Here is a 27,231-nt window from a genome sequence, read left to right on the forward strand (position 1 = left end):
AAAGGGAGAAGCTGCTGGCGAGAGAGCAGCGGGTCTTGTGGTTGACTGAGCAGGATATACAGGAAATACCAGCTCAACCTTGTAACAACAAAAACACTCCTGAAGACAACTGAAGGGCAAAGTGCACAGGAATTAAAATGTCATCAAGCGATATGACGTATGATTTGGGGTTTAAAAATAATATATATCTCTGAAATAAGTGTGTACTGCCCAGCCCTGTGTGTAGGAATGTACTATTGCTTGCTGCAGCCGCCCTGTTCACTTTCACTGATCCAGTCAGTCAAGCTCATTTCATATACCTCTTTCAGCCCTCCTCCTCTCTGTCTTTATTTCTCCTCAAAACAGATGCCTGAACATTCTTTGTTCCCCAACAAAGGCGTGATGAGGTCAGGACAGGGGGGACATGCAGGCGAGGGCTGGGAAAACAGAGGGGGAGGAGAGAGGACGGCCAGTGATGACGTCATGCAAGAAAGGCAATCAGACTTCAAGTGTGTGTGCACATGTGTTACTTCTGGAGACATTAATCTATTAACACAGTCTTATACCTCCTGGGGACACCTCCATTACAGTGAGTGTGTATAATGTAAATTACTACACTGAAAGGAAGACTTAGATTATGGTGGTTATAGCTATAGTAAGTCTCAGGGATATTAACATGATATCCTATTTCATCAAACAAAAAGCTGGATTTTTTCAACTGTATAGTGTAATAATGCAAAGAATTTAAATATAATTTAACCATAAAGTTTATTAAAACTGTTACAGACATGATTAAAACTAAGAATTTGGCACACAAGCCTAATTCCCAAAAGTTACCAGACTCTGTAAAATGTAAATAAATACAGAATAAACACATATTTTATTCACAGTGGAACATAGAACACATATCAAATGTACAATTATAAGAACAATATTAGCTCCACTTTAAATTTCATGGCAGTCTTTTGGGAGAGGAATGTTGTTCCATTCTTGTCCGACAGCCCTTGGTCTTGTTTCCGTATTTTATGTTACAAAGACGGCAGTGTGTCCCAGTGATGTTCACATATGGCTTCTTCTTTGCATGTCAGAGCTTGTTGCAGATTGGTGAACCTCCGCCCATCTTCAGCTCTGAGAAACTGCCTCTCTAAGATATTCTTTTTATATCCAATCATGTTACTGACCTGCTGCCAGTTAATCTCATTAGTTGAAAAATGTTCCTCAAACTGTTTCTTTTTAATGTCACTTACTTTTCCAGCCTTTTTGTTGCACTGATCACAACTTTTTGAGAGATGTTGCTGCTATTAAACTCTAAATGAGCTCAAATTTTCACAAAAATGTCAAATGTCTTTATAGTTTAAACATTTATATGTTTTCTATTATATTGTGAATAAAATGTGGGTTTATGAGATTTGCAAATCATTGTATTCTGTTTTTATTGACAGCATATTTAAAAGTATTTGAAAAAAATATATGCTTAATTTAATTCAGTACCAGCAACATATTTTTTTTAAAAGCTGGGTGCTGTGACATCAGAGCTAAAGAAGAGAGCCTTGTTTTCAGTGCACAGTTCTAAGGTTACATCTGTGATCATGTGCGGTGCTGCAAACAGCATGGATAACTTGCTCATTTGTGAAAGGTCCATTAAACAATAATAATAAACAATTTGAATAGGTTTTGGAGCAACATATGCTGTCTCTCAAGGAACATTGTTTTTTCAGGGAAAGCCTTGCTTATTTGAGCATGACAGCACCAAACTACATTTAGCATGTAGTAAAAGAGTCAGCAATCTAAAGTGGCATCCAGACCAGACCAATCACAAAAGGAACACACCAGGGAGGATAAGACACTCTGACTAAGAACTCTGACAAAGGAGGGCTCAGGCTGTTGTTTAGGTAAACTGCTACATCAAGCAAAGAATGCTAAAAACAACAGCTAAAATAAGAGGCCATGCAAGACAAAGGAGCAGGGTTGAAAATGGGTGTAATGTCCTGTAATGTGTATGAATTGGAATAATAATTTACTTTTAGTTAATTGCTGCTGCAACAAAAGCAGCATGATGTGCATAACCATAATCAATTCCTTTCCACTGGTTAATCAACTAACTTCATCTGTTTGTCTCTGGTGCCCTCTAGGGGCAGTGTTTTTGTCTCCTTCTTATGTCCTGAAAACAAAAAAGAAAATCTGCAAATTTTGCACAATGCGAATCTCAAGTATATGCTCTGATCAAAACCAAAGATGCACTAAAATACGTGGATTAGTGTTTCTGCTCACTTTATTAAGCTCACTGTTATTGTTAATGGAACATTTTACAATATAATTTCGAAAAACGCAAACTAGCTAATATATTCACGAGCTCTCTCAGACTTTTGCACCCCATTAGTATTTCTAAAAGTATATCAATGTTCCATTATGTACTGCTGATAGCACCTATTTAGAAACCAACCATCTACTAGTACATTATCAGCTACTATGGCTGCTTATATTACATTATTCATCACAACATGGTTTTCAGCTGTAGCACTAAAGTGCACTTATTAGAGTGAGACTGCAATCTCCATGGCGATCAGCTAGTCTTGTATATATAACTGCATGTTTTTCAGGTTCAAGAAAGAAACCATTATGTGGGCTGTTCATTCAAAGTGTCCTTGGATTTTGAGAATAGTTTGATGGAGGGAAAAAAAAGGCTTTGTATCATGTTCTAACTTCTGCACTGAGCTCACAAATGATTTGGTATGCTCCAGTGATTCACCTTCTCCCTAAAACATCAGCATATCTCTCCTCCAGAAATACAAATTTGATTTATATGTTAGTGCACCGTGGAAAAATAACATCAGCTTTCTGACTCCGGAGGTTCTGCAGAGGACTCATCGCCAGGTCATCTATGATTCATAAAGCAAAGAGTTGCTCTGTTTCAAGCTTCAACACTCGAAAAAGTCGTGAGGAATTCAGAAAATAAAGGGACTTCCAGAGTATGCGATCACAGTTCAGGAATAATAAAATCCGTCATGCACAGATTTATGTCGGGCGGTGCAGGGATGTGTTGTTAAGTGGGATTTGTTATGAAAACACTGTGGAACTGTTAAATAACAGATATAAATATATATACGGCAAATGGCTAATGTCTCCGTGACAGCGTTTCAGGAAAAGAGGATAAACAAAATTAATTTGCGCTCGCACGTCACACCTCAATTGTCCATGATATTGGCAATTATCTGTACTCTGTCTACCAAACATTTACCCAGAATTAGACAGGAAGCACCTGCAGGTCAAATGCTAAAAATAGAAACGTGCCAGAACAGATCAGAGTGTTTCGTGCCCCCCCAACAAAGTAAGATCGTAATTTAAAACAATCCGGATAACTTTCAGAAAGCTGCAATGCACCAACTGAAAAAAGTCTACTGTATATTTCTAGACCAATCTAGCACTTTTGTCTTCCTCCAAAGGAATATTTTTCACAAGCGGGGGCCGTGGGGGGCTCCGTGCTTCTATAAAAGGAATGCATTTTGAATGAGCCTGCTGACGCAGAAACTGTGGGTGTATAAGAGATGACACTCGGCTCTGTTTCGCTGGACACATGGGAAAGCAACTGGGTTGGTGAGGTTGTGATTGCCTCTCGGTGACTGGAGACTCTTGAAAGAGCACAAGAGATGAACACAACTGAGAAGTTTTATCTTCCCGTTGATGGCATTCTCGAAATGTTGAACTCTCTCACCGGGCATCTACAATCAAGCATTACGCACCCAGATCTTCAGAGCACCTCACTCGGTCCAGTGCTCCAGCACCCCAAAGTCTCAAACGTAGCGACAGGCATGGGGCTCGTCAAAAAGGTTAAGGGGTGCTGGAGACAGCAGGATACGAGGATAGTTGTGAGTAGATCCTCAAGTTCTGGCAATCGGCAAGTGTCGGCTGATCGACTCCCGAAGAGGTCCGTGGACCTGCTGGAGTTGCGTTTGACCAAGCCCAGAAATTGTCATAGAATAGTTGTGCTTGGTGCGCCCAGAGTGGGTAAAACAAACATTCTCCGGCGGTTCATGGGGAAAGACTTTGAGGAGAGCTATGAGCCCACAATCGAAGACTTCCACAGAAAGCTGTTCCACATAGGAGGAGAGGCATACCAGGTCGATCTTCTGGATGCGGCAAGTGAGAGGGACTTCCCTGCCAAACGCAGACTATCCATCCTGACAGGTTAGGAATCAGTGCTGTATTAAATCTGTTTTTAAGGGATGTTGTTTTTTTATATTTTGAAAATGAATGCTAACTACCTTAATTTACATCTGATGTTCTTTGTCTCTCCAGGTGACATTTTTCTGCTCGTCTTCAGTTTGGATGACAGAGAATCTCTGAGTGAAGCCTGTGAGCTGCTCAGCGAAATCAAAGCTGCTAAGGCAAAGTTGCTGAAATTAAAACAGCCAGTGAGAGTGCCAGTCATTGTATGCGGTAATAAAGGGGACTTAGACTCAGAGAGAGTCGTGAGACGGCCAGACGTGGGGAAAATCCTCGGCGAGGATATCCCATTCTTCGAAACCTCTGCTAAAACCGGCACCGGGCTGGACGCGATGTTCAGAGCCCTTGCCTCTCTGGGTGGACTACCTCACGAGACTAGTCCATCGCGACATCAGGTCATACCCATCCTCACCTACCGGTCGCTGTACGTCGGCCAGCGAGGCAGGAGGGGTAGCCGTACGCGGGTACTCTCTGCGCCCTGTGCCGCAGTGGACCCTCTGGCGCGCCGCCCGAGCTTCAACAGCGACCTGCAACTCGTGCTTGGATCAAGCACCAAACACAACAAACCCGAGAAGTGTCAGATTCAATGAATTGTGAGACTTCTCGACAAACAAATTGTAGTAGTACGCTGCAATATGGTATACGTAAAGAGTTATACTCTGTAGCACCTGGCTGGACCAGTGCATTCTTATCGTGTTTTTTTGTATATCCCTGTTCTATAACCCTGTAATAAAAGCTGAATATTTCCAACTATCTTGCGTGTTTTGTGTCCTTGCTTTCCATCCTTCCGTTTGTTACAAAAAATTTAAGAATCTCTTCACAAAGAGACGGGCACGGCCAGATTACGCACACTGACGTAAGCAGTCAATTCTCTTCGAGTGATGATGTAAAAACCTCGAGTGTGGGAGGGAGTTCAGAGCCATGGGTGGATGATTCAAACGCAGACCTTCAACATCTTCCAGTATCTGTTGTCAGTCTCGAGAGTTTTTGCACGGTTTGTTTAGAACGCCCACGGCTTAGTGAATGGCTTAAAGTACAGAGGTGCTACAATGCCTATTAATCAGCCGAGGTGGTGTACGCGCTTGTGTGTCACCATGGCAGTTGGAGGAAACAATGAGTGATAGCGCATGATTTATTAAAGAGGGGAAGGTGGGCGAAAGGAGAGAGACGGAGTGAGATCAGCACCATGGAGAGAGCACAACGATTATTCAACTCGGCATTTAATATTACTGACACTGACAAGAAGTTCAGTATATTTGCTTAAAATAAACCTCTCCAAACAGTAAAACTGAAGTGGATCAATAAAACCCACTTTGGAAAGATAAACTAAAAGTTTATTGACAAATTTGTCTGGTACATTCACAAATGAGCATCAGAATGGGAACGAAAGGGGATTTAAGTACCTCTGATCACAGTGAACCCATCTTCTAATGGCTGCTAAGGCTTAAATCATCTCAAACTGGTGCTCAACATGCCTCCAGTCACCAGATTTCAATCTACAAACAAGGTTTAAAAGGTGCCGATGTACCCGCATGTACTTTTTAAGTGACAGGGCACTAGCTGGGTTTTCAATACACAGTTGAATCATAAAGATCTGTATTTCCAGACCTAGTTCATGGAAAAATAATAATGTCTGAATATGTCTCATGACAGTAAAGTTCCTTGAGATAAGACTCAATCCTTTCAAATGGACTAAATATTTATTATTTATTCTCTCATGAGGGGGAGTTTTATTGTATGCACAACACAAATGTCTCACTTCTCTCCAGGAGTACCACATTTCAAAGCTCTTTTTAGGCAAACTCGACAGTGATTACGAAATGTAGAGACTTACAAGTGAGCTGGGATCAGTTTAAAGCTATATATATATATATATATATATATATATATATATATATATATATCCATGGAGAAGGAGGCTAGAGGGCAAGATCAAAGTAGCACGGAGGGAGGTTAGCCAACTAACGGAGTTGCAGAAAGGTGCGACAAATAAGGTGCCTAAGAAATACAGCAAGCTGTCCATACCTGAGGCCTTGGAAACTGCCAAGCAAAGACTCACAGCCTTGGCCAGCCGCTTGAGGAGGTACATAAGAGAGATAGAAGGCAGGAGAATAAACCAGCTGTTCTCCACAGAACCAGCAAAGGTGTACTCTCAGTGGCAAGGGAACAATAAGAGAACAGCACCACCAAGGCTGGAGACGGAGCAATACTGGAAGAGCATATGGGAGAAGGATGCAACCCATAACGGCAATGCTCAGTGGCTAGAGGATCTGAGGGCAGACCACAGCGACCTCCCTGAACAGGGTCCAGTAACCATCACAGTGGCAGATATCCAAGAAAGGGTCTCCAGTATGAAGAGTTGGACAGCACCAGGGCCCGACATGGTTCACGCCTACTGGCTGAAGAAGCTGACTGCACTCCACGAGCGTCTGGCAGCACAAATGAACCAGCTGCTAGTTAACGAGAGACACCCGGAATGGCTAACTGAAGGCCGGACGGTCCTGATCCCCAAGGACCCCAAGAAGGGACGGGTCCCCTCCAACTACCGACCAATAACCTGCCTCAGTACTACATGGAAGCTCCTGTCAGGCATCATATCGGCTAAGATGAACAGGCACATGGGTCAATACATGAGCGGGACACAGAAAGGAATTGGCAAGAATACCAGAGGCGCAAAACACCAGCTACTGGTAGACAGAACAGTCAGCCGAGACTGCAAGACCAGACTGACCAACCTGTGCACTGCCTGGATTGATTACAAGAAGGCCTATGACTCAATGCCCCACAGCTGGATACTGGAATGCCTAGAATTGTACAAGATCAATGGGACCCTAAGAGCCTTCATCAGGAACTCAATGGGGATGTGGCGTACAACACTAGAGGCCAACTCCAAGCCCATAGCACAAGTCACCATCAAGTGCGGGATCTACCAAGGAGATGCTCTGTCCCCACTGCTGTTCTGCATAGGCCTGAACCCCCTCAGTGAGATCATTAACAAGACTGGCTACGGATACCGACTACGGAACGGAGCAGTTGTCAGCCACCTCCTGTACATGGATGACATCAAGCTGTATGCCAAGAGTGAACGAGACATCGATTCACTGATCCACACTACCAGGCTATACAGCAATGACATTGGAATGTCGTTCGGACTGGAGAAGTGTAGTCGGATGGTAACAAAGAGAGGGAAGGTAGTCAGAACTGAGGGGATTGAACTACCAGAAGGCAACATTGCAGACATAGAGGACAGTTACAAGTACTTGGGAATCCCGCAGGCGAATGGGAACCATGAAGAGGCCGCTAGAAAAGCTGCAACCACCAAGTACCTGCAGAGGGTCAGGCAAGTCCTGAGGAGTCAGCTGAATGGTAAGAACAAGATCTGGGCCATCAACACGTACGCCCTGCCCGTGATCAGGTACCCTGCTGGGGTAATAGGCTGGCCAAAGGAGGAGATAGAAGCCACTGACATAAAGACAAGAAAGCTCCTTACCATGCATGGAGGGTTTCACCCCAAGTCCAGCACCCTGAGGCTGTACGCTAAGCGGAAGGAAGGGGGCCGGGGACTGGTGAGTGTCAGCACCACAGTCCAGGATGAGACAACGAACATCCAAGAATACATTGGGAAGATGGCCCCAACTGACCGAGTGCTCAGTGAATACCTCAGGCAGCAAAAACCCAAGAAAGAGGAGGGAGACGAGGAACCATCATGGAAGGACAGGCCCTTGCACGGTATGTACCACCGGCAGATAGAGGAGGTGGCTGATATCCAGAAATCCTACCAGTGGCTGGACAAAGCTGGACTGAAAGACAGCACAGAGGCACTAATCATGGCAGCACAAGAACAAGCTCTGAGCACAAGATCCATAGAGGCTGGGGTCTATCACACCAGGCAAGACCCCAGGTGCAGGCTGTGTAAAGATGCCCCAGAGACAATCCAGCACATAACAGCAGGGTGCAAGATGCTAGCAGGCAAGGCATACATGGAACGCCATAACCAAGTGGCTGGCATAGTGTACAGGAACATCTGTGCCGAGTATAACCTGGAAGTCCCGAGGTCAAAATGGGAGATGCCCCCAAGGGTGGTGGAGAATGACCGAGCTAAGATCCTGTGGGACTTCCAGATACAGACGGACAAAATGGTGGTGGCTAACCAACCGGACATAGTGGTGGTAGACAAACAGAAGAAGACGGCCGTAGTGATCGATGTAGCGGTTCCGAATGACAGCAATATCAGGAAGAAGGAACACGAGAAGCTGGAGAAATACCAAGGGCTCAGAGAAGAGCTCGAGAGGATGTGGAGGGTGAAGGTAACGGTGGTCCCCGTGGTAATCGGAGCACTAGGTGCGGTGACTCCCAAGCTAGGCGAGTGGCTCCAGCAGATCCCGGGAATAACATCGGAGATCTCTGTCCAGAAGAGCGCAGTCCTGGGAACAGCTAAGATACTGCGCAGGACCCTCAAGCTCCCAGGCCTCTGGTAGAGGACCCGAGCTTGAAGGATAAACCGCCCGCAGGGGCGTGCTGGGTGTTTTTTTTTTTTTTTTATATATAGATATCCCTTTACTCACCAGGAAATTAATGTTCATCCATCTGGTATGATTTCCAGGGATTTGAGAAGACATGCAGCACCTGCAGTGATATCAATCAAGTCCGAGAACAAAATGATTGCTTACTCGGAGGCTTTACTTGGTATAATATAATTTGTTCACCCTCTAAAACTTCCCACTCACCGTGTACATTTGCTCAAAAGACTATGACATCAATCCAAAATAATTTCCTGTTTATTGTCAGAGGTATAATTATGATTAAACGACAGCAACAGCAGCAATTAAAGCTTTAGTGCAAAGTGTATCCGTTGTAGTAATGACTGCATGAAAGCATCTGGAGACTTAAATCCAAGACTCGTTCTAACCGGTGGGAGAGGCAACACGGACATAACACAATATGCTCGATCGCTGCTGGGCTGCAGTCATTAAAGATAAAGTCACGTTTGCAATGGTATGGAAAATGATGAAGAGCCTTCACTAACACGTTTAAAAGGTGTACCAAACAAAACTGTTGGTTTTTATATGTTTTGACAGCCACGAGCGTATCTGCTTTATAAACATTTGTGTCATTGAAGGTTGGAGGTGTTCTTGGTTTGTCTGCCAGCAGACTCAGAGTGGTCCCTGTGAGGCTTTGGGGGAAATTTGTCTTTCCAGCTCCACCAGGAGAGCTGGAAGGATGCTGTCCAGTAAGGCCAGTCCTTCCCAGGAGCACCTCAGACCCCTGACAAGGAAAAAAGAAAAAAAAGACACAAATGATTTAACCTTCAAGCTGTAGAGACGTTTTAAATACCGTGTGCTGGGGAAATCAGAACAGACTATTCCCCTTATTTTCTGTCACCTCATGCACCAAACAGTTATATAATAAGGGAAATATTATCAAATAATAAAAACAATTGTTAGGTTGGCTTCCGCACAGGTAAGGAAACTTAAAGAGAAAATTAAACATCATAAGTCACCTGTCATCGAGAATCAGCTGTCCGCTCTGGAGCAACTCTTGGACGACAATGGATTCACCAAAAACTTCATCAAGGCCAGTTTGTGGGCTGAACATCTCCCAGTGCTGTTAACATAATTTAAAAAAAAAAAAGTCTCTGCGAACTGAACATTATCTGCCGTGACAGAAAATACAATGAAAGATTTATTTTGTGTGCTTTACCTTATGATTAATGCCCTCAGTCATTCTCATTCCCATCACCAACACCTCCTCCAATCTGCCAAGCAAACATCTTTCATAACTTAAACTGAATACAGAACAGCAAGGACAGAACAGAAAGAGTAAAAGGCCTGAATACAAGTCTCATAATAGCATCTCACAAGGACAGAATGTTTGAGAGAACAAGCACATGTGCCACGGTCTCAACGCTCAGTGTGATAAATTACACTGTGGACTGTCTCAGACTTCACTGCTACATTTCACATGCTCAGAGCATTTCTGGGCATCTGTCTCTGCCTGGAAGTGCAACGGCGTACAATTCAAGATGGCCAAGCTGAAGCCGCCTCCGCGTCCCGTGTCCCCAATGCCGCACTTCACGGATCCACACGTCAGGCTCCAGAGTCTGGGTCCGGGCCTCTCGAACAACACCTCCCTCCCCCAGAGGAACAAACCGCCCATGTGCTCCTGTGTCAGAGACAACAATATAAAAAGCACAGTTTCCAACAGGAGCATAACCGGAGTGATTTAGTGCTTTACATCTAAGTATTACCTGGGCCGACACCGATGTATTGGTTGCCTTTCCAGTAGCTGATATTGTGATGACTCACTGAGTTCTACATTACACAGAGAAAAACATTTACTGAGTGTTTATGAGGGAGAATAGTAAAACTGTCATATTACGGAGATTTAATGAAGACAGAAAACCAAACACAAAGTTAAAAAGAAGCTTAAAAATACAACTTAGTAGACTCTGCTGGGGAAAAACAATATAAATCTTTGGTTTTCGATAGAACTGGACATTTAAATCTCGCTCAATAACCTCGAAAACATCCGATGACTCTAAATTATACAAGAAAAATATGGATGCCTATAAAACAGAGGACTGAACATGTAGTTTGTTGTACGGATTTTGTTTTTTTACAATTAAGAGTGAAGGAAGACTTTTTTTTTTGCATGAACTGTAAACAGTGAAGCCACTATCAGTCAGATTGAGATGACTTGAGCTTTGTGATATGGCACGTTATTCTGAAAGCAGTCATCAGAAGATGACGACACTGGTCGTAAAGCGATGGACACAATGAGTGACAACACTCACATAGACTGTGGCGTTCACCATTATAAACCACCAACAACCTGAACTGTTGCTACAAGGCAGGATGGATCCATGCTTTCATGTTTATGTCAATTTCTGACCCTACCATCCGAAAGCTGCAGCAGAAATTGAGAATCATCAGATCTGGCAACATTTTTCAATCTTCTATTATCCAATTGTGGTGAGACCGTGGGAATTGTAGCTTCAGTTTCCAGTTGTTAGCTGACAGGATGGTATCTGGCATGCTTCTTGAAGATTTGGTGTGGTGTGCAGTCAGAGATGCTCTTCTGCAAACCTTGGCTGTAACGAGTGGTTATCTGAGTTACTGTTGCCTTCAAGTCAACCTGGTCATTCTCTTCTGACCTCTTAACATTAACAAGGCATTTTCTACCAAGGAAGTGTTGCTGAGTGGTACTTTCACTTTTTCAGGCCATTCTCAGTAAACCCTAGAGATGGTTGTGTGGGAAACTCGCAGCAGATCTGCAGTTTCTGAAATACTCAGACCAGCCTGTCTGGCACAAATAACAATGCCACATTGTGAGTCACTGAAATCAGCGCTCTTCTATTAATTCTGATGCTCAGTTTGAATTTCAGCAGGTCGTCTTGACCGTGTCTACATGCCTAAATGCAATGAGTTGCTGCCACTTGATTGGCTGGCTAGGTATTTGTGTTAATAAGCATTTAAACAAGTGTACCAAGGAAGTGTTTTTCTTTTATTTATTTTCTCTTTTCATTCTCCGAACCTTCCTTCGATTTAACATATCATTTTTGTGTATAAAACGGATGCATGATAAGGTGAAGCGTTAAAGTACGGTTTTGTTACAGCAAAGACTTACATGTCTTGCAAAATTCGACACCTCGTACTGTTGAAAGCCGTGCTGGTGCAGAGTCTTCCTGGCGCGCTGGTACATTTCTGCTGTCACATCCTCGGAGGGCATCGTCACTGCACCGCACTCAACCTGTTTAAAAAGCTGAGTGCCTCGCTCCAGGGTCAGCTGGTACAGAGACACGTGATCATCACACATCCTCAGCAGCTCAGACAACTCTATTTCCCAGGATTCAACGGTTTGTTTGGGACGTCCGAACATGACATCCACCGACACCCGACCAGGGCACAGCCTCCTGGCCTCTTCGATAGTCTGCAAAGCCTTGTGGGAGTCGTGGTCTCTTCCCAGACTTTTCAAGTCCTCATCCTGCAAAGACTGAAGATAGAAAGTTTGATCAGAGTTGTTCCATAAAATGAAAAAAGTTCTCACCTTACCCTTTCAGAATCAAATTATTAATGCAATTTTCAGAGTTACATCACCTCATAATACATATAAGTGGGTCAACATTTTTGAATTGTGTTATTTTTCCAATATTATCGAGTCAGGAGATAGACAGATGGAAAGATTAAGCTCTGAAAACACATTTAAGCTCTGTTCCAACTGAAATCTACAATATAAAATCCAAATTGCAATTTTCATTGCATGCAATTTCATGTCTATGATGCAGAGCAAAAGAAACAAGCACTGGTACCCTAGATGTGTGATTTGGACCTGACAGGACTAAACTTCAAAAAGTGCGTTTTAAATAAATGTCATCACACAGAAGAGGGAATTTTAAAAAAACATGAACACAATGATAGGCCTTGAGTGTAACGTTGCAACCAACCACTAAATGCTTTGAGTAAAACAGCTGGAAGGCCCTGCTTTTCCATGGGCTTTCATGAGCACCCGAGGATTACGCTCACCTGGACCCCGATGGAAAATCGGTTCACCCCGGCACGGCAATAGTCCTCTAACCTGGACTTTCCCGCAGGAGTGGGGTTGACTTCGAGGGTGACCTCGGCCTCATCCGAGAGATTCACCTGCCTGGAAACAGTCTCGAGGATCGCAGCAAAGATGGAGGGGTGGGCCAGGCTTGGAGTCCCACCTCCAAAGAACACTGAGGTGATGCTACAAATGAAAACCAGAGTGTGATCTCAGCTGCAGTTTACAGTTACTGATTGTCAGGTTTAATAAATGCACATACCAGGATACTTGACTGAGTCGCAGCAGTGTCTCAGTCTCCATCTGAAGGCACTTAGTCATGATATGGTCATTGTTCTCTTTGGATATGTACTTATTGAAATTGCAGTAGGAGCACCTCCTGAGACAGTAAGGCCACTGGGGGAGGAAGAACCTTATAGTCATGACACAGCCCACTTATGCTTAAATCAGGTGAGTCAACATGCAGTTACGGATACATGTGCGCGTGATGTTCTCAGAAAAAGAAGCTATAGCTCACGTGCACATAAAGAGACGCGCGCTCTGTGATTTGTGGAGAAGCCGCACATTCAGACACATCTTCGGTTACTTCTCCGACCGAGAAGTGCTGCAGTCGGGGAGGGAGGACACGACTGACCGCATTTAATGTGCGTCTCATCATTTTGGAGACAGCGTTTGTTTCGCCACGGGAGATTACATTCTCCGACCCGAACCAGAGGTTACTTCAATACCCGGCTTCATCACTCAAACGGTATGCGTTTCTGTGACAACAAAGTAGCTACAAAATAGCTACGCTACGCTATTTGAAGGTGCAGTCAAGTCGCTCCAACCGGAAATACATGGAGCGATTTCCTCTTCATGTTCCCGGTTTGGCCACAGCGGGGCGCTGTTTTACCACAGTAAGAAATACCCGAAGCACAAGAGGGTCAGCCAGGTTTTTAGGTTTGCAACATTTGCTTTTGGTGAAAAATATGTATTTTCACACAACATCTTTTCCAGTTTTACCCAAAACGTGAAAACGTTGCAGCGGTAAGGATTTAAATATATTCTAACGCTAAAGTAGAAATGGAAAGAAACTCCTTGAACTCTTGGGATTTATTATATAACCATGTATGACCTTTACAACCATTAAACACTACGATCAATGTTATGTCATAACAAATCTCTGTAAGTACCATCTGCAGTTATCATTATTATCGCAACATTAATGAACTCCTTGCTTGTGTGGGACTTGCACATGTGTTATGTAACTATGAGACTATCAAAATGAATTATTTCTTTGTTTTTCTTTTCTTTTCTTTTTTTTGACATTTCAGGTCTAACTGTAATACACTCATATTTATATAGCATTTTCCACTCTAACCACTCAAAGTGCCTTTAAACTTCATACTGAATGGCCCTAGCCAGGATTTAACCAGGAACCCTCTCTCTGTGAAGTGAAATTGGTAATCATTGGCATCAAGGCACTCTTTGACCTCTGCTTGTCATGTAGGGTTATATATTATAACTCCTATTCTTTCTTTGCACTAACCTGGTCAAATGTGGCCCTTGAACTCTGTCACCACCACCCCATAACAGACAAGGCACACACAGTTTTGAAGTTTCAAGAGTCCCTAAAATTCATAGTTTTCCTTGATTTTACTAATGGTAGTGAATCTGAAATACATTTGGATAGATACAGGTCAAATCTGACCCCAAATAGACTCACTATATATAAAATTTGCAAAAGAATCAAACAGTATTAAATATTTATAACACGTAGGGTATTTTTGCTGTTGTCAAAGTTTAAAATGGTTCAAATTTGACAACATGCTGGAAGGTGAATAGTATTGTTAGTACGTATTCTATGATTTAGAGGCTGATTTTAGGCTATTTCTGATTAAAATATGATTTATATGGGCCTTATATTGAAAATGATGCAGTTTATTTAGGAGCCTATGAATCATAAATAATCGTTGTTGGGCACACCTGTTCAACTGCTTGTTATTACTTCTAGGCTGAACTACATTCAGCATTATCAAGATGTCCTAAAACTCTCTGAAAAGGTTTCAGCTGATCCAAAATGCTGCAGCAAGAGTTCTGACAGGGTCCAGAAAGAGACAGCTTGTCTTCATTGGCTCTCTATTAAATCCAGAATCGAATTTACAATTCTGATCCTATCATAAAAGGTCTTGAATACTCAGCCCCCACTTTATCTTAAAAACCTCACAGTACTCTATCACCTCTACAGAGCACTCTGCTCTGAGACATTGGGAGACAGGCACACTCTCTACTTTTAAGATTAGGCTTAAAACTTTTTTTTAAGGCTTAAAGTTTATAGTTAGGGCTGGATCAGATAACCCTCAGTCCTAATGTAAACCTTCCCTTTGTGGGAAGGCTGCTTGGGGATTCCCACAATGCTCAGTGTTTCTTCTTAATTTACCTTTTTAAGTGTTTATACATCACTCAGCATTTAATCATGAGTCATTATTAATATCTGGTTCTCTTCCACAGCGTGTCTTTATGCTGTCTTCCTACCCTCACTCCCAACTGGTTGCGACAGATAGCTGTACCTCCCTGAGCCTGGTTCTGCTGGAGGTTTATTCTTCCTAAAATGAAGTTTTTCCTCTCCTGTCACCAAAGCCATAGCTCATGGGTTCATATGATTGCTGGGGTTTTCCTCTGTTTTCTCTGTATTATTGTATGGTCTTTACCTTACAATATAAAGCGCTTTAAAGCTAGAGTTGTTGTGATTTGGCAATGTATATAATTGAATTGAATAATACAAATATCTGGCACCAACTCAGTGGACCGACACATGTAACCATAGTCAAGACAACCTAGAGACTTTCAAGGGTATGGTTGGGCTGATCCACTGGTAGATTATGTGGGAATTCTTATGAGCATAGCTGATACATTAAATAAAGACACAAGTCTATATTTGGAAAATAAATGTGTGTCCCACTAACACACGATGAAACTAACTAATGAGATATTGATTTTTCCGAAGCCTAGCACACAGACAGTAACACAGCCTAGAACAGCTGCTTTAAAAATGGATTATTTTTTAACTAAAGATTAAAAATATAAATCAGGATTATAGGCAATAAATGTCTTCATCATTCTGATATGACTGCAATCATGGATCCATGTCGGTGCTACTCATCATCAGATGAGTGTGATCCTCACTTGATAATTCAAATCAAAAGAAATAACGCATGCATGTATACCTGCTCTCATTTTGTTGCCATGATGCCAGGTCTCTCTTGGAAATGAGATTTTTAATCTCAATGAGATTTTTACCTGGATAAATAAAGGATTAATAATAATAAAATTTACTGCAATATAATTTCCAAAATAAGACAGTGTTCATACATTCAATCAGTAATAAATCTAAAGCTTTAATTACACATAGATTAATATTAATGTCAATAAATGTGAATATGTTCACTGGCAGCTTCCAGCCCTGAGGTCATTTTCCACTTAATGTAAAATCTAGTGACCAGTTATCTAATCAGCAGATACAGTGAGGCAGACAGAGGGAGAGACGAGAAACACACAGGAATATATTTTCACCGAACTCAAATGTGTGAAGTCGGTTCAAGGAAAGGTTTTAATAATTTCCAAATTAAAAAACAAACAAACAAACTACTGAATCTGTGATGTGAAGCTGCCAAATGGATACAAGGAAGAAAGGTAGGCTTTCCATTAACCATGAAAACATGACAAAGAAAGGATTTGATGTGGTTTCTCTTTGCTCTAGGCACAAAGGCACAAAGGGGAATATTCTCAAGTTGCATGTCAGGCAGGGACTGTGGGAAAATACCTAAAGGTGGAGAAGGAGGAGTTGAACCTTGGGTTTAACTTTAACAATAAAAATCAAACTACCCTACTTACTGTTAGATTTTACTGCACACATGTACCATAAGTTATGTTCAGAAAGTAGGATGAACCAGACACATGCACACACAGCCCTTTTCAAACATGCTTTGCATTGCATTGATATCAGAAAAAGTATAAAATAAGACAAACACAAACAATATGGTGTTAATGATGTTAATTGCTGATATTGTAGCTTCTTTTGACATTTTTTTTTATTGTTTTCTGAGTTTATTACACACTTAAAAAATATATCTTTATCAATCTGATCCCAATTGAATTTCTGGTTTTTTTTTTAATTTTTAAAGGTGGTGCCATAGAATTAAGGCTCATGGTGGTTGGTAGCAGTGGACCTTCTCAGTTCCTACTAACCAATTCCATACTTGGGAGACAGGTGTTTTCTAAGGATGTCACCAGCCTTTCTGGCAGCATAAAGAACAACGGTGAGCTGGCTGGTAGACGAGTGGCAGTGATCAATGGACCAAACATCTATGATAAGGATATATCTAAACCTAAGAGGAAGATGGAGCTAAGGAGGTCCAAGTGCTTATGTATACCTGGTCCCCATGCATTTCTTGTTGCCTTTGACATGGAGAAAATCTCCCCCAATGATGTGAGAACCTCCAGACTGATGAGGGAACGCTTTGGAAGACACTGTCTGAGACACGCCATGGTCCTCCTGGCCTATGAAGGAAATCAGAATAGAGCTGCCTTGGAAGATAGGGTGAAGAAGACAGATTGGCATCTGCGAGAACTCATCGAGAAGTACGGTGGACGCTTTCACCTTTTCAACAAGAACTGGAGAGATCGAAGTCAGGACAGAGAGCTGTTGAAGAAGATAGAGCTGATGGTTGCCTCGTTAGGAGGAGGCTACTTCTCCAGCAGAACTTTCCAGAAGGCAGAGGACTGTGTAAAGAAGGAGGAGAATAAGCTTAGGAAGCAGCGAGCAGCAGAGATAGAGAAGGCATGGGCTGAGATGGAAAAGCAATACATGGAAGAGGAGCTGTACTTCCAGAAGGATGCCTATACGGCTAATATTGGCGCAGAGATTAGAGCTCAAGCGGAGATCGACAACAGCTGGCTCAGGACGTCCCTAGTCAGAGGCCTGGGGACGGGTTTTGTTGTGGGGGCTGTGATGGGTGCGCTGGCCGGGTCTATAGAGGGCCCAGGAGGGATGGTTCTCTATGGGATCATAGGTGGTGCAGTGGGTGGATCAGCAGGGGGAACAGCACAGGTGGCAATAAAGCATATGGACAACAGAATGGCCCCGACTGCCAGACTGAACTTCAACTCAATCTTTATTAACCGCTTCTTTGCAGCTCCTCGTACATGACAAAGGGAACTGACTGATGACCTGATGAAAATAAAAAACTTACTCTTTGTATCCAACTTCTGGTTAGGTAGCTTTCTGACTTACTTGATAACAAACTAGATAGCCGTCTTAAGCCCTCTTTCATCTCAAGAACATACGTGTAGTACGAGACTATTTCGACAGAAAACTTGAAAGGTTTCCAGTGGCATCAATTCAAACTGTGACAACCAGTTTAAACTATAAATAGGCCTATTATAAATAAATGAAGCTGTGATTTTAGCACATTTATAGCAGATTTGTGTGAACACTTTATATTTTATTCAACCTCCACCTCTTCCTGGTGCCTTGCTGTGGATTAGTTGAAGTGCAACTCAAATAACATGTAGGGCGGAGTCTTAGCTGAACACGCCATTGTCTAAAGCGCTGCCACTTTCCTAGACAATCCACATACCTCAGTACACCTGTTCAGTGTGAACCAGTGAAGTTTCTGTGTATTATTAACTAAATTAACAAGTACAAGCCATACAGACACCGCTCCTACCCAGAAAAGATCGACTAAGTAAAGGTAAGATCACATTTCCTTTAATACTTTTTAACAAACGTGTCTGTTTTCACAAAGTTACCTGTGTGCTGATTTCATGTTAGTCCTCTCAATCTTTTATGGCCATGTTGCATAATCGTAAACTGTTTCCTATGTTACAAGGGAGTACAAGGGAGTCTGAACTGAGGATTGCACATTACATTAAAACGATCTTGAGAATTTAGTGAGTTCATTTTTGTTTTGAGTAGTAGCTTCCTCATGACACAAGAAAACTATTTGGCAAATACCAGTTTGACTGCATATTTTGCTGCCTCTGTTTGTTATCTATCTGCTGGTGCTCACACTGGCTGTGACAGTGGCAATCAAAACACGCAGAGATAGAAAGAGATAACGGGGTAAAGTTCAACAGCAGGGCATTAAAGTATAATCATGTCCAGTTGTTTCTGCCTCTTTAGTCTGTGTAGAATGAGAGTAATCCATTCTGTATGAGAACACAATGTTAAAACATGACGCCCTGAATTCCAGTGAAAATATTTCTGCCATGAGTAAATCCGCCTTCTCTCACGCGAAGTGTGAGCTGAATCCTGAATTTTTACTGTTGTTTAATAAGCATGGATTTTAAAGTCAAACCTTAAGTATCTGTGTCTAAAATCTTGGGTTGTGGTGGTACTAAGGTGTCTGAAGTGTGATTAGAAAATATCCCACAGGTCATTGCACCAACACCACCAACCTGAACTGTTGATGCAAGGGAGTGCGGATCCATGCTTTTGTTTACTCCAAATTCTGATTCTAACATCTGAACATGGCAGCAAAGTGAAACTGAGAGTCATTTGTCCAGTCTTTTATTGTCTAATGTTGGTGATCCTGTGCAAACTGTAGCCTCCGTTTCCTGTTCATGGTTTACAGAAGTGGCACCTGGTGTGGTCTTCTGCTACTGAAGCCCATCTGCTTCAAGGAGATGCTCTTTTGCATACTTTGGCTGTAAAAAGTAGTTATTTGAGTTATTGTTGCCTTCCTTGAAGCAGTCTGGTCATTCTCCTCTGACCTCTCACTGGATACAATCTCTTTTTCAGACCATTCTCTGTAAAGCCTAGAGATGGTTGTGCAGGAAAACCCCAGTAGCCCAGGGTGATTCTCTGCCAAGTACTATGCTACATCGAATGTCATTTAAATTACGTTCTTCCCCATTCTTATGCTCAGTTTCAACTTCACATCATTCTGACTATTTCTACATGCCTAAATGTATGAGTTGCTGCTATGTGATTGGCAGATTAGATATTTATGTTAACGAGCAATTAAACGGACTCACCTAACAAAGTGGCCAATCAATGTATGACTAATACACTTGAAAATTCATAAAACATACGATAAGCATCTTGTAATATGAGTAACAGTGACTAGTACTTTTGATACTTGTGTACTGTCATAGTGCGCAAGTAAAATCCTGGAAGCAGGATTGAGCATTTACACAATTATGTGTTAAAAACACAAATCTACTTTATAGTACTTTATAGTACTTTTAAGTTTGGACTGTTAACAAGATGGTTTCATTGCATTTGTTTATCAAACGACTTCTGTTGGCACTTCTCACTTACTCTTAGGTATCACTTTTGGTTTAGTCTTTGCTTTACTATTCAAACACAACACTCCCTTAAAAGACTTCGATATGCACAGCAGGAAAAAGCTCTGTTTCTTACTTTTTCTGACATAATTTCTTTTTCAGATCATGGCCTCTACCATCTGCTTGCTCCCTGAAAAGCACTTCTTGTGCTTTCTGTGTAGGGACATCTTCACCAGCCCCGTAACCATACCATGTGGACACAGCTTTTGCTTGTCCTGCCTGTCCAAATACTGGACACGACATCAGTTGAAATACTGCCCTCACTGCAGGAGACTGTTCACAGACAAGCCTGATCTCAGTGTCAACCACATACTGGCAGACATATCTGAAAACTACAGGAAGTCTCGACCACAGAAACCACCAGATGAGGAAACGGTACTCTTTTGTCTGTTATCTAATAACAGGTAATCTAATCTAATAAATCTAGTGTATTTTTGTGTGCTGATGCAAATCGTTTGCACATTCACAGGTTATAGATGTTAACCAAATGATTCAGGAAAGGTTGCAGAAGATAGAAAGACTGAAATACTCTCTCGGGCTACAAAAGGTGAGTGGAAATATCTATAAAATTTAAACATGTATAACATAATTTATATTTTTTCTTTATTTTCCTTTGATCTGTACATCATTAAATGATGTTGCTGTCCAATCAGAACTCTTACCTCAGAGAGGTGCGAGAGAGTCAGAAGATCTTCTCTGCACTTGTAAATGCTATGGAGAAGAGCCATAAAGCTGTTGTTGCTGCAATTGAGGAGAGGCAGAGAGAAGAGGAGAGCAAGGTAGAAACACTGGTCAAAGAGATCGAACAGGAGATTGAGGAGCTGAGGAAGGAGACCAAAGAACCGGACCCTCAGATCTCTGGTGATCAGAGTGACGACTTGAAGCGACCTGCCAAGGTAAGTTATCTCCATCTACTGCCAAATGCATGATGATGATGATGTGATTTGAAGCATAATTGTAAAATCTTTCCAACACTGCGAATGCTATTTAGCCCTGTGAGATGAAGGACTGGTCCAAGGTTACCATAGAAACTGATCCTTGTATTGGAGTCACCAGAAGAGCACTGTCAGACGTGTTGGAACAAATAAAGTTAGAAGTCAACAGACTCTCCAAAGCTGGTGGGTGGTGCTGTTTTAATCTTGCGTGCATCATATCAATCTTAAAAGATAAATTCATTGACATTCTTTTTTTTCCCCTGTTGTTCATTTTTAGAACTTAAGAGAATCGAGAAATACTCAGGTAAGGTTCTCGCTGTGCAGAAATACATTTTATCAACTTTACAAAAATGATTAGGGATTGAAGATTATTTTTGTGGATAATATCAAAAATATAACCATAATTCAGCTTCATTTTGAGTTCAAAATTTAACTGCATGAATTTTCAGCTGTTGTGAATAGCTGAAAATGAACGAGCACTGTTTGACTAATTCTTGACTTTTTGCTCTTTTTCTCCTTTCTTTGCTCTTTTTTCTTTTTAGTGGATGTTAACCTAAGTGCTAAAACAGCAAACCCTTTCCTTTGGGTCTCAGATGACAGAAAGCAGGTGAGGCACACGGATAAGCTTCAGGAAGTACCGGAGAACCCCAAGAGGTTTGACAGAGTGGGAAATGTTCTGGCCAAAGAAAGCTTCGCTGGCGGGAGGTGCTACTGGGAAGTGGAGGTTGGGGAGAAGATAGAATGGACCCTAGGTGTTGCCAGACAGTCCGTAAACAGGAAAGGCAAGTTCACAGTGTGCCCTGCAAATGGTTTCTGGACCTTAAGCCTGAAAGCTGGAGGCCAGTACATTGCAAACACCTCTCCTGTCACCCAGTTGGCTCTAGACCAACGACCCAAGAAGTTTGGAGTGTTTCTGGATTACAACGAAGGTCGTGTGTCCTTCTACTGCGCAGACTCTGGAGTCCACATTCAGACCTTCACGGATAAGTTCACAGATCGGCTCCATCCATTCTTCAGTCCTGGTCGCATGCATGGAGGCAGAAATGCAGCTCCTCTAGTCATCTGCTCAAGTTTTTGCAACATCTAAACCTCATTCCAGTTTAAAAAGAGTTACTTGTTGGTTCTTGTTATCTCCTTAATATTTATCTAGCGTGATTAATGTGTTTATTTATTTACAAAGCTATTGAACAATGAGCCACATTTTCCCTGTCAGAGCAGGCTACTGAACAAGATGGTGCAAAAGGACTACGTCAGTACACTTGAAAACTTCAATGAAACGCATAAACAGACTGAAAAAAGAAAAAAGTGTGGCAGTAAATAATAGATGGCTGTCATAAATGAACAAGTGAGTGAAAGTAGAAAAAAGAGGATTGCTGAGTTGGATGGATGCGCGGGGCTGCAGGGTTGGGACAGAGGTTGACGAGAAGCAGGGAAAGCGGGGGGGAGGGCACAGTAAAACAGCAGGGCATTGTGCCCGTACACCAGGCACTGGGAGACACACTCAAACACATTCACGCATTCACACACCGACACAGTCGTGCACAGAAGTGCGTGCTTCAGCCCACCGCCACACAGACACACTGGCATCTCGCAGGGCAGCCCCATCTCCAGTCCTGTCCTGGGTGTTGGAGCTGAGAGACAGAGAGCCTCCCCTGCTCTCTGGCCTTCCTGTTGACTGAACTGAATTCTCAGGGCTGTCATTCACAACTTCAGGCATTCACAGCTCAACTACAAAACCTACGGAGCTTCAGGCAAACCGTAAACTGTGAATCATCTCCGGGAGGAGCAGTGAAAGTTCAGCGACCTCTATTTCAGGTAAATATTCCTCATAATAACCATTTCATTAATATTGTTTGGACATTTCCAAATGTCAGAAATGTCTTCACTATGGCTTAAGAGCAAATTTATGCGATGTGCTTTGTTAGTTTGTTAGTTTCCAACACATGTATGTACTGGAAGTGGCTTTTCTTCCATTGTGTTATCTGCAAAACTTCCTAGGAATGAAATGGACATTTTAGTAATGAGATCTGGGAATATTCCAGGGCCCTCTGTTATTTTAATATGGTTTATCCACTGTCATCTGCACCAAACATCACAATAATCTTTAAGAATTAGTTTTACTGGAGTCAAAACTCAAACTAAATAACTGAACTAAATAGTAAAATGCATCCCATTGGTCCTCAATGTCCTGCTGCATATGTATCGATCTTGTTATGAATGGATCGTATAAACAGTATTAGTAAAATTGTAGCTGTAACAAACAGAAGACACAGGTTCTCCTGGCCCACTCTACAGGCTTTCATGAAAGCTGCTTGTGTTCCGAGTCTCCTCATGTTTTTCTGAGATAATCCACCACCCGGCAAGGCGTAGCTCGACACCCACAGTCATGTCAAAGAAAGCTATTCTCTGCAGTTCTTACTGGAATCCAACAGGCCTCCCAGCCTGATTCCAAATATTTATGATAACTATATGCTCCAATAGTCTTTTCATACTTTACTAATGTTATGCTAGTGGTTGTTGTGGTAAATAACAACAGCATGTGATGTAATATCCAGTGTGTCTCTGAGCGTTTTCTTGCACTGCTTGTTTGATTACTAAGAGAATAACCCGGCTGGTGCGACTATTTTATGTTTTGTTAATTTTAGGATATCAATCCACATCAAACTGACCTCATCGACGCCATCATCCACAGACGGCGGAGTGGACCACGGCATTTCGAGCAATATAGACTGTCACATTTCTTTGTGGGACTATAAGTTTGGCCTGTGCAGAGACTAATATATCAGAGACAAGTCCATCTGTCTTTTGCCATGGCTACCACGGGCATGCAGTTGCTGGGTCTGATCCTTTCCATCGTGGGCTGGGTGGGTGGGTTAATAGTTTGTGCCATCCCCCTGTGGCGGGTCACCGCCTTCATCGGTAACAACATAGTGACAGCTCAGATCATTTGGGAAGGCCTTTGGATGAATTGCATAGTGCAGAGCACAGGTGAGATCCAGTGTAAGGTGTACGATAGCTTGCTGGCTCTGCCCAGCGACATGCAGGCCGCCCGCGGCCTCACTGTGTTGTCCATCCTGCTCTGTGGCCTGGCTCTGGCTCTGGGGGTCCTAGGAGTCAAGTGCACTAAATGCATCGGCGTAAACAGCCTTAAAGCCCGCATTGCTCGCATTTCTGGCTCCCTTTTTGCCATCGCGGGGTTTCTTTACCTTGTGCCCGTCTGCTGGACTGCCCACTCCATCATCAGGGATTTCTATGATCCACATGTGGCAGCTCCACACAAGCGTGAGCTCGGCCCTGCCCTTTACATCGGCTGGGGGGCATCAGCCTTGCTTCTAATTGGGGGGTCACTGCTCTATGCGGGGTCAAGTCCTCCCGGAATCCCAGGCTCTCCCACTTTCAGCAGTGGAGAGAGCAGTCCACGCAGGGCACCTGCCACACAAGTCAAAGGTTATGTCTAAAATGTCTGAAGGCCTTCCACAAATCCACCCCGAATGATGTCAAACCTGTCTTTTCTCCTCTAGACATTGATTCATGTAATTATTTTTTATTAAGTGTCACTTTTCTTTTGTTGTCTTGAGAAACGTCACAGGAGGCTGAAAACTGAACTTGTTTTATTATGTCATACCTGATACCCTTCAATAACACTCTTTCTCTGTCTGCCAGTTAAATACAATAAACGTTGTATGCTCTGTGGAGGAAAAATGGTGTGTGTTTACATTTGTACCATTACATATATTAAAGCTCCTCAAAATACTTGTTTTACAAGGAAAAACCTTTGAGTCATTTATGTAAACACTACGAGGGGTTCTGCTGAATGAAGAAGAACAATAGAACAATGGAGATGTGTGTGCATTAGCATGTGGTGCCATATTTTTCAGTGTGTGTGTGTGTGTTGTCCTGTCTTCCATCTCATTTTCCTTATCTGAGTTACTCTATACGGCGGGAACAAAGAAAAATACATGATCCTTTTTTCACTTCATAAAGATCCTGCTATTTCTTCTAATAAAATCACACATTGCTCCAGCAGATAACTGTATGATAACAAGCAAAAACCAGATTGAGCCTGAATCACTATCTGTCTTTGCATGTGTTCATGTAGTACAATTCCAAGCACCATCTTTATTCATGAGATATTATCCTTGTTCTTAAACCTGATTGATTGCACTGTAGGTGACTGTAAATATAATCGTAGTTGTGCGGGCATGCATTAATCTATCAGTTCCTTTGCTTTCTGTCTGTGACAGCAGAAGACAGAGCAAAACAATGCCACTCTATAGAGCATTACAGCACCACAATAACAATAGCCACTAGTGTTCCAAGTGCCAGGTAGTGACTCACACATGACCTAAGTAGGCCTTTACCAGTGCTGGTAGAGTAATGATGTGAATACTGTAAGTCTGTGGCATTTTACTGTATGCTTACAAAGAAGACAACAGAGGGAGACGAGTGCACTAGTTACATTGTAAATAATGAATGGAGTGCTTCAAAGTGGCTTCGAGGTATGGTGTCAATGCAGTTCTTAACAATGACAGTAACAAAGAGTTAACACAGAAGTTGATTACATGAAAGTGAATTAATGAGTGTATCATTTACAAGGAGGCGATAACTGCACACGTCACTGATGCATTTGAGACTTTGGGCAACACTGATGTGTGTCCAGTTCATCTCAGATCTGCTTTCTAGAGCTCTAGAGTTCCCTGAGTAAATACAAACACTGATAATTGTCTGTGAAGTCTTTTGGTGTGAGTGCTGTAGTATGTGTGAAGTGGGGTATAGTTCTTTTCTCTTTCCTTAGGCTGTAAAAATCAAGGGTACATGTGCAGAAAATGTGAAATAAAGACAAACAAACAAAAACGATATTGGGATTTGGTTGTTTCCAAAGTCAACATAACCTTAAAATAAATGTAGTTTTTCCTAAAGATATTTTCATAATCGCATATGTATGTTCAAGTTTTAACATAATTTAAAACCACTTTCTTAAAGTCAGATTCTATTCATCGTTCCTCCATTTATTCGATTCAAGTTCTGGCTGGCTGGAGCCCATCTGTCTTAGGTGCACTCTGGACAGGTCACCAGTTCCACATAGGAAGGCCCCAGTTGGCCTGTGGATTTGAACCCAAGATGTTGCTGCTGTGATCATCACATCATCATCATCACCCTGCTGCCAAAGTCAGATTCCTACATGCAAACTCTTACTCAGATAGAAGGTATCAAGAAATAACTCACTGTTTGTCTGTGTTAGACCGTTACATAAAACTGGAGGATTTTGATCATGCTTTTAAGTGATTTACTGCATGTCAAAATGTCCTGGAGTGCAGAAAGATGATCATGAAAATCAAAACTGCCATGGGTGTTTAATTACATTTTTGGATGTTATTGTGCCTTGAGCACCAACTAATACACATCACTTTACACTTATGAAAGTTCAATTTGCTTTATCAAAGAGCATAATTAGTGAGAATGCTTGAAAAGCATTCACAGTATTGTTCTTCTAATCTTTAAACTATTTTATTATCTATTCCGTACGTTTTTTGTACTCTATCTCCTTCAAAACCGTTCAACTTAGAAAAACCATTCAAACACCGTTAGATTCCTCTTCTTTTGGACATGACTGCTTCTATTTTTCTCATTTTTAACATTTATATTTTTAAAATTATTCAACTTTTTTCAACAAAAATTTCCCATGTATTTCAATGGAGAGACGCTTCAAATTCTCATTCAACTTACTCTTCTTTAAACTGTATCTACTTCCACATACATTGACGTAGAGCCACCATTCAAACTTTAAAACGAAGACAAGACGTTCAACTATCCAACTTGTATTTATCTTTTCAATATCTATTATACTTTTTCTTCAGTTCCAGTTTAAGTTTCATGATGTCTTTTCACCCGTTTCAGAGTTTATAATGGGTGTGTATGGGACGGAATGTTGGGGCTAGAGTGAGACAGCTCAACTGCTAGAGTGAGAGGAGCAAAAAAATTAATCTTAAAATCTTTTTTAAAACTGCTGCTGTGTCCACAGCGTTTACTGTACAGGTATGATTTTACCCTCAAAACGTAGCCATCGCTGTCCTCTTTCATCCAATGTGTTTACTATTGTACTAGGTGTTATGGTTCTTTTATAAATGTCACCAATGCACAGCCTCCTCCCTCCAACTCTTCCATAGACTCTAATGTTAAAATGGCTCAGAAGGTTCGTTTGAAAATCAGAAGTACAGGGTGT

The 27,231-nt window shown here is 42.0% G+C and overlaps 5 protein-coding genes across 6 annotated transcripts; 4 read left to right on the forward strand and 1 right to left on the reverse strand.

The window, feature by feature from the left end:
- The first annotated feature begins 3,553 nt into the window (after positions 1-3,553).
- rasd2a (RASD family member 2a) lies at positions 3,554-4,956 on the forward strand. Its single transcript, XM_085272656.1, has 2 exons — positions 3,554-4,164; positions 4,276-4,956. The coding sequence occupies exons 1-2, from the start codon at positions 3,627-3,629 to the stop codon at positions 4,791-4,793; spliced, it is 1,056 nt and encodes a 351-aa protein (XP_085128782.1). The 5' UTR covers positions 3,554-3,626; the 3' UTR covers positions 4,794-4,956.
- Positions 4,957-8,963: 4,007 nt separating this feature from the next.
- rsad1 (radical S-adenosyl methionine domain containing 1) lies at positions 8,964-13,593 on the reverse strand. Its single transcript, XM_085271436.1, has 9 exons — positions 13,262-13,593; positions 13,007-13,140; positions 12,726-12,930; positions 11,830-12,195; positions 10,451-10,514; positions 10,218-10,365; positions 9,904-9,958; positions 9,704-9,807; positions 8,964-9,468 (listed from the first exon to the last, which is right to left on the reverse strand). Exons 1-9 carry the CDS (start codon positions 13,400-13,402, stop codon positions 9,357-9,359), a joined length of 1,329 nt encoding a protein of 442 aa, XP_085127562.1. The 5' UTR covers positions 13,403-13,593; the 3' UTR covers positions 8,964-9,356.
- LOC146576285 (GTPase IMAP family member 9) lies at positions 13,094-17,947 on the forward strand. 2 transcript variants are annotated; one of them, XM_085271440.1, is made up of 2 exons: positions 13,094-13,194; positions 16,908-17,947. In XM_085271440.1, the coding sequence occupies exons 1-2, from the start codon at positions 13,182-13,184 to the stop codon at positions 17,930-17,932; spliced, it is 1,038 nt and encodes a 345-aa protein (XP_085127566.1). In that variant the 5' UTR covers positions 13,094-13,181; the 3' UTR covers positions 17,933-17,947. The 2 variants fall into 2 exon arrangements, with proteins under 2 accessions (XP_085127566.1, XP_085127564.1); XM_085271438.1 differs by lacking the exon at positions 13,094-13,194 and adding an exon at positions 15,558-16,416.
- A 393-nt stretch (positions 17,948-18,340) lies between these two features.
- btr02 (bloodthirsty-related gene family, member 2) lies at positions 18,341-22,095 on the forward strand. Its single transcript, XM_085271437.1, has 7 exons — positions 18,341-18,476; positions 20,176-20,448; positions 20,543-20,620; positions 20,727-20,969; positions 21,065-21,191; positions 21,286-21,312; positions 21,551-22,095. The coding sequence occupies exons 2-7, from the start codon at positions 20,179-20,181 to the stop codon at positions 22,093-22,095; spliced, it is 1,290 nt and encodes a 429-aa protein (XP_085127563.1). The 5' UTR covers positions 18,341-18,476; positions 20,176-20,178.
- A 1,723-nt stretch (positions 22,096-23,818) lies between these two features.
- On the forward strand, positions 23,819-24,710 carry cldnk (claudin k). Its single transcript, XM_085271441.1, has one exon. It carries the CDS (start codon positions 23,819-23,821, stop codon positions 24,464-24,466), a length of 648 nt encoding a protein of 215 aa, XP_085127567.1. The 3' UTR covers positions 24,467-24,710.
- Positions 24,711-27,231: the final 2,521 nt, after the last annotated feature.

The sequence above is a fragment of the Mchenga conophoros genome, linkage group LG4, assembly GCF_057382185.1.
Source record: "Mchenga conophoros isolate Kocher_MC1m ecotype Shallow Benthic linkage group LG4, M_conophoros_male_GT1.1, whole genome shotgun sequence".
Classification (NCBI taxonomy): domain Eukaryota; kingdom Metazoa; phylum Chordata; class Actinopteri; order Cichliformes; family Cichlidae; genus Mchenga; species Mchenga conophoros.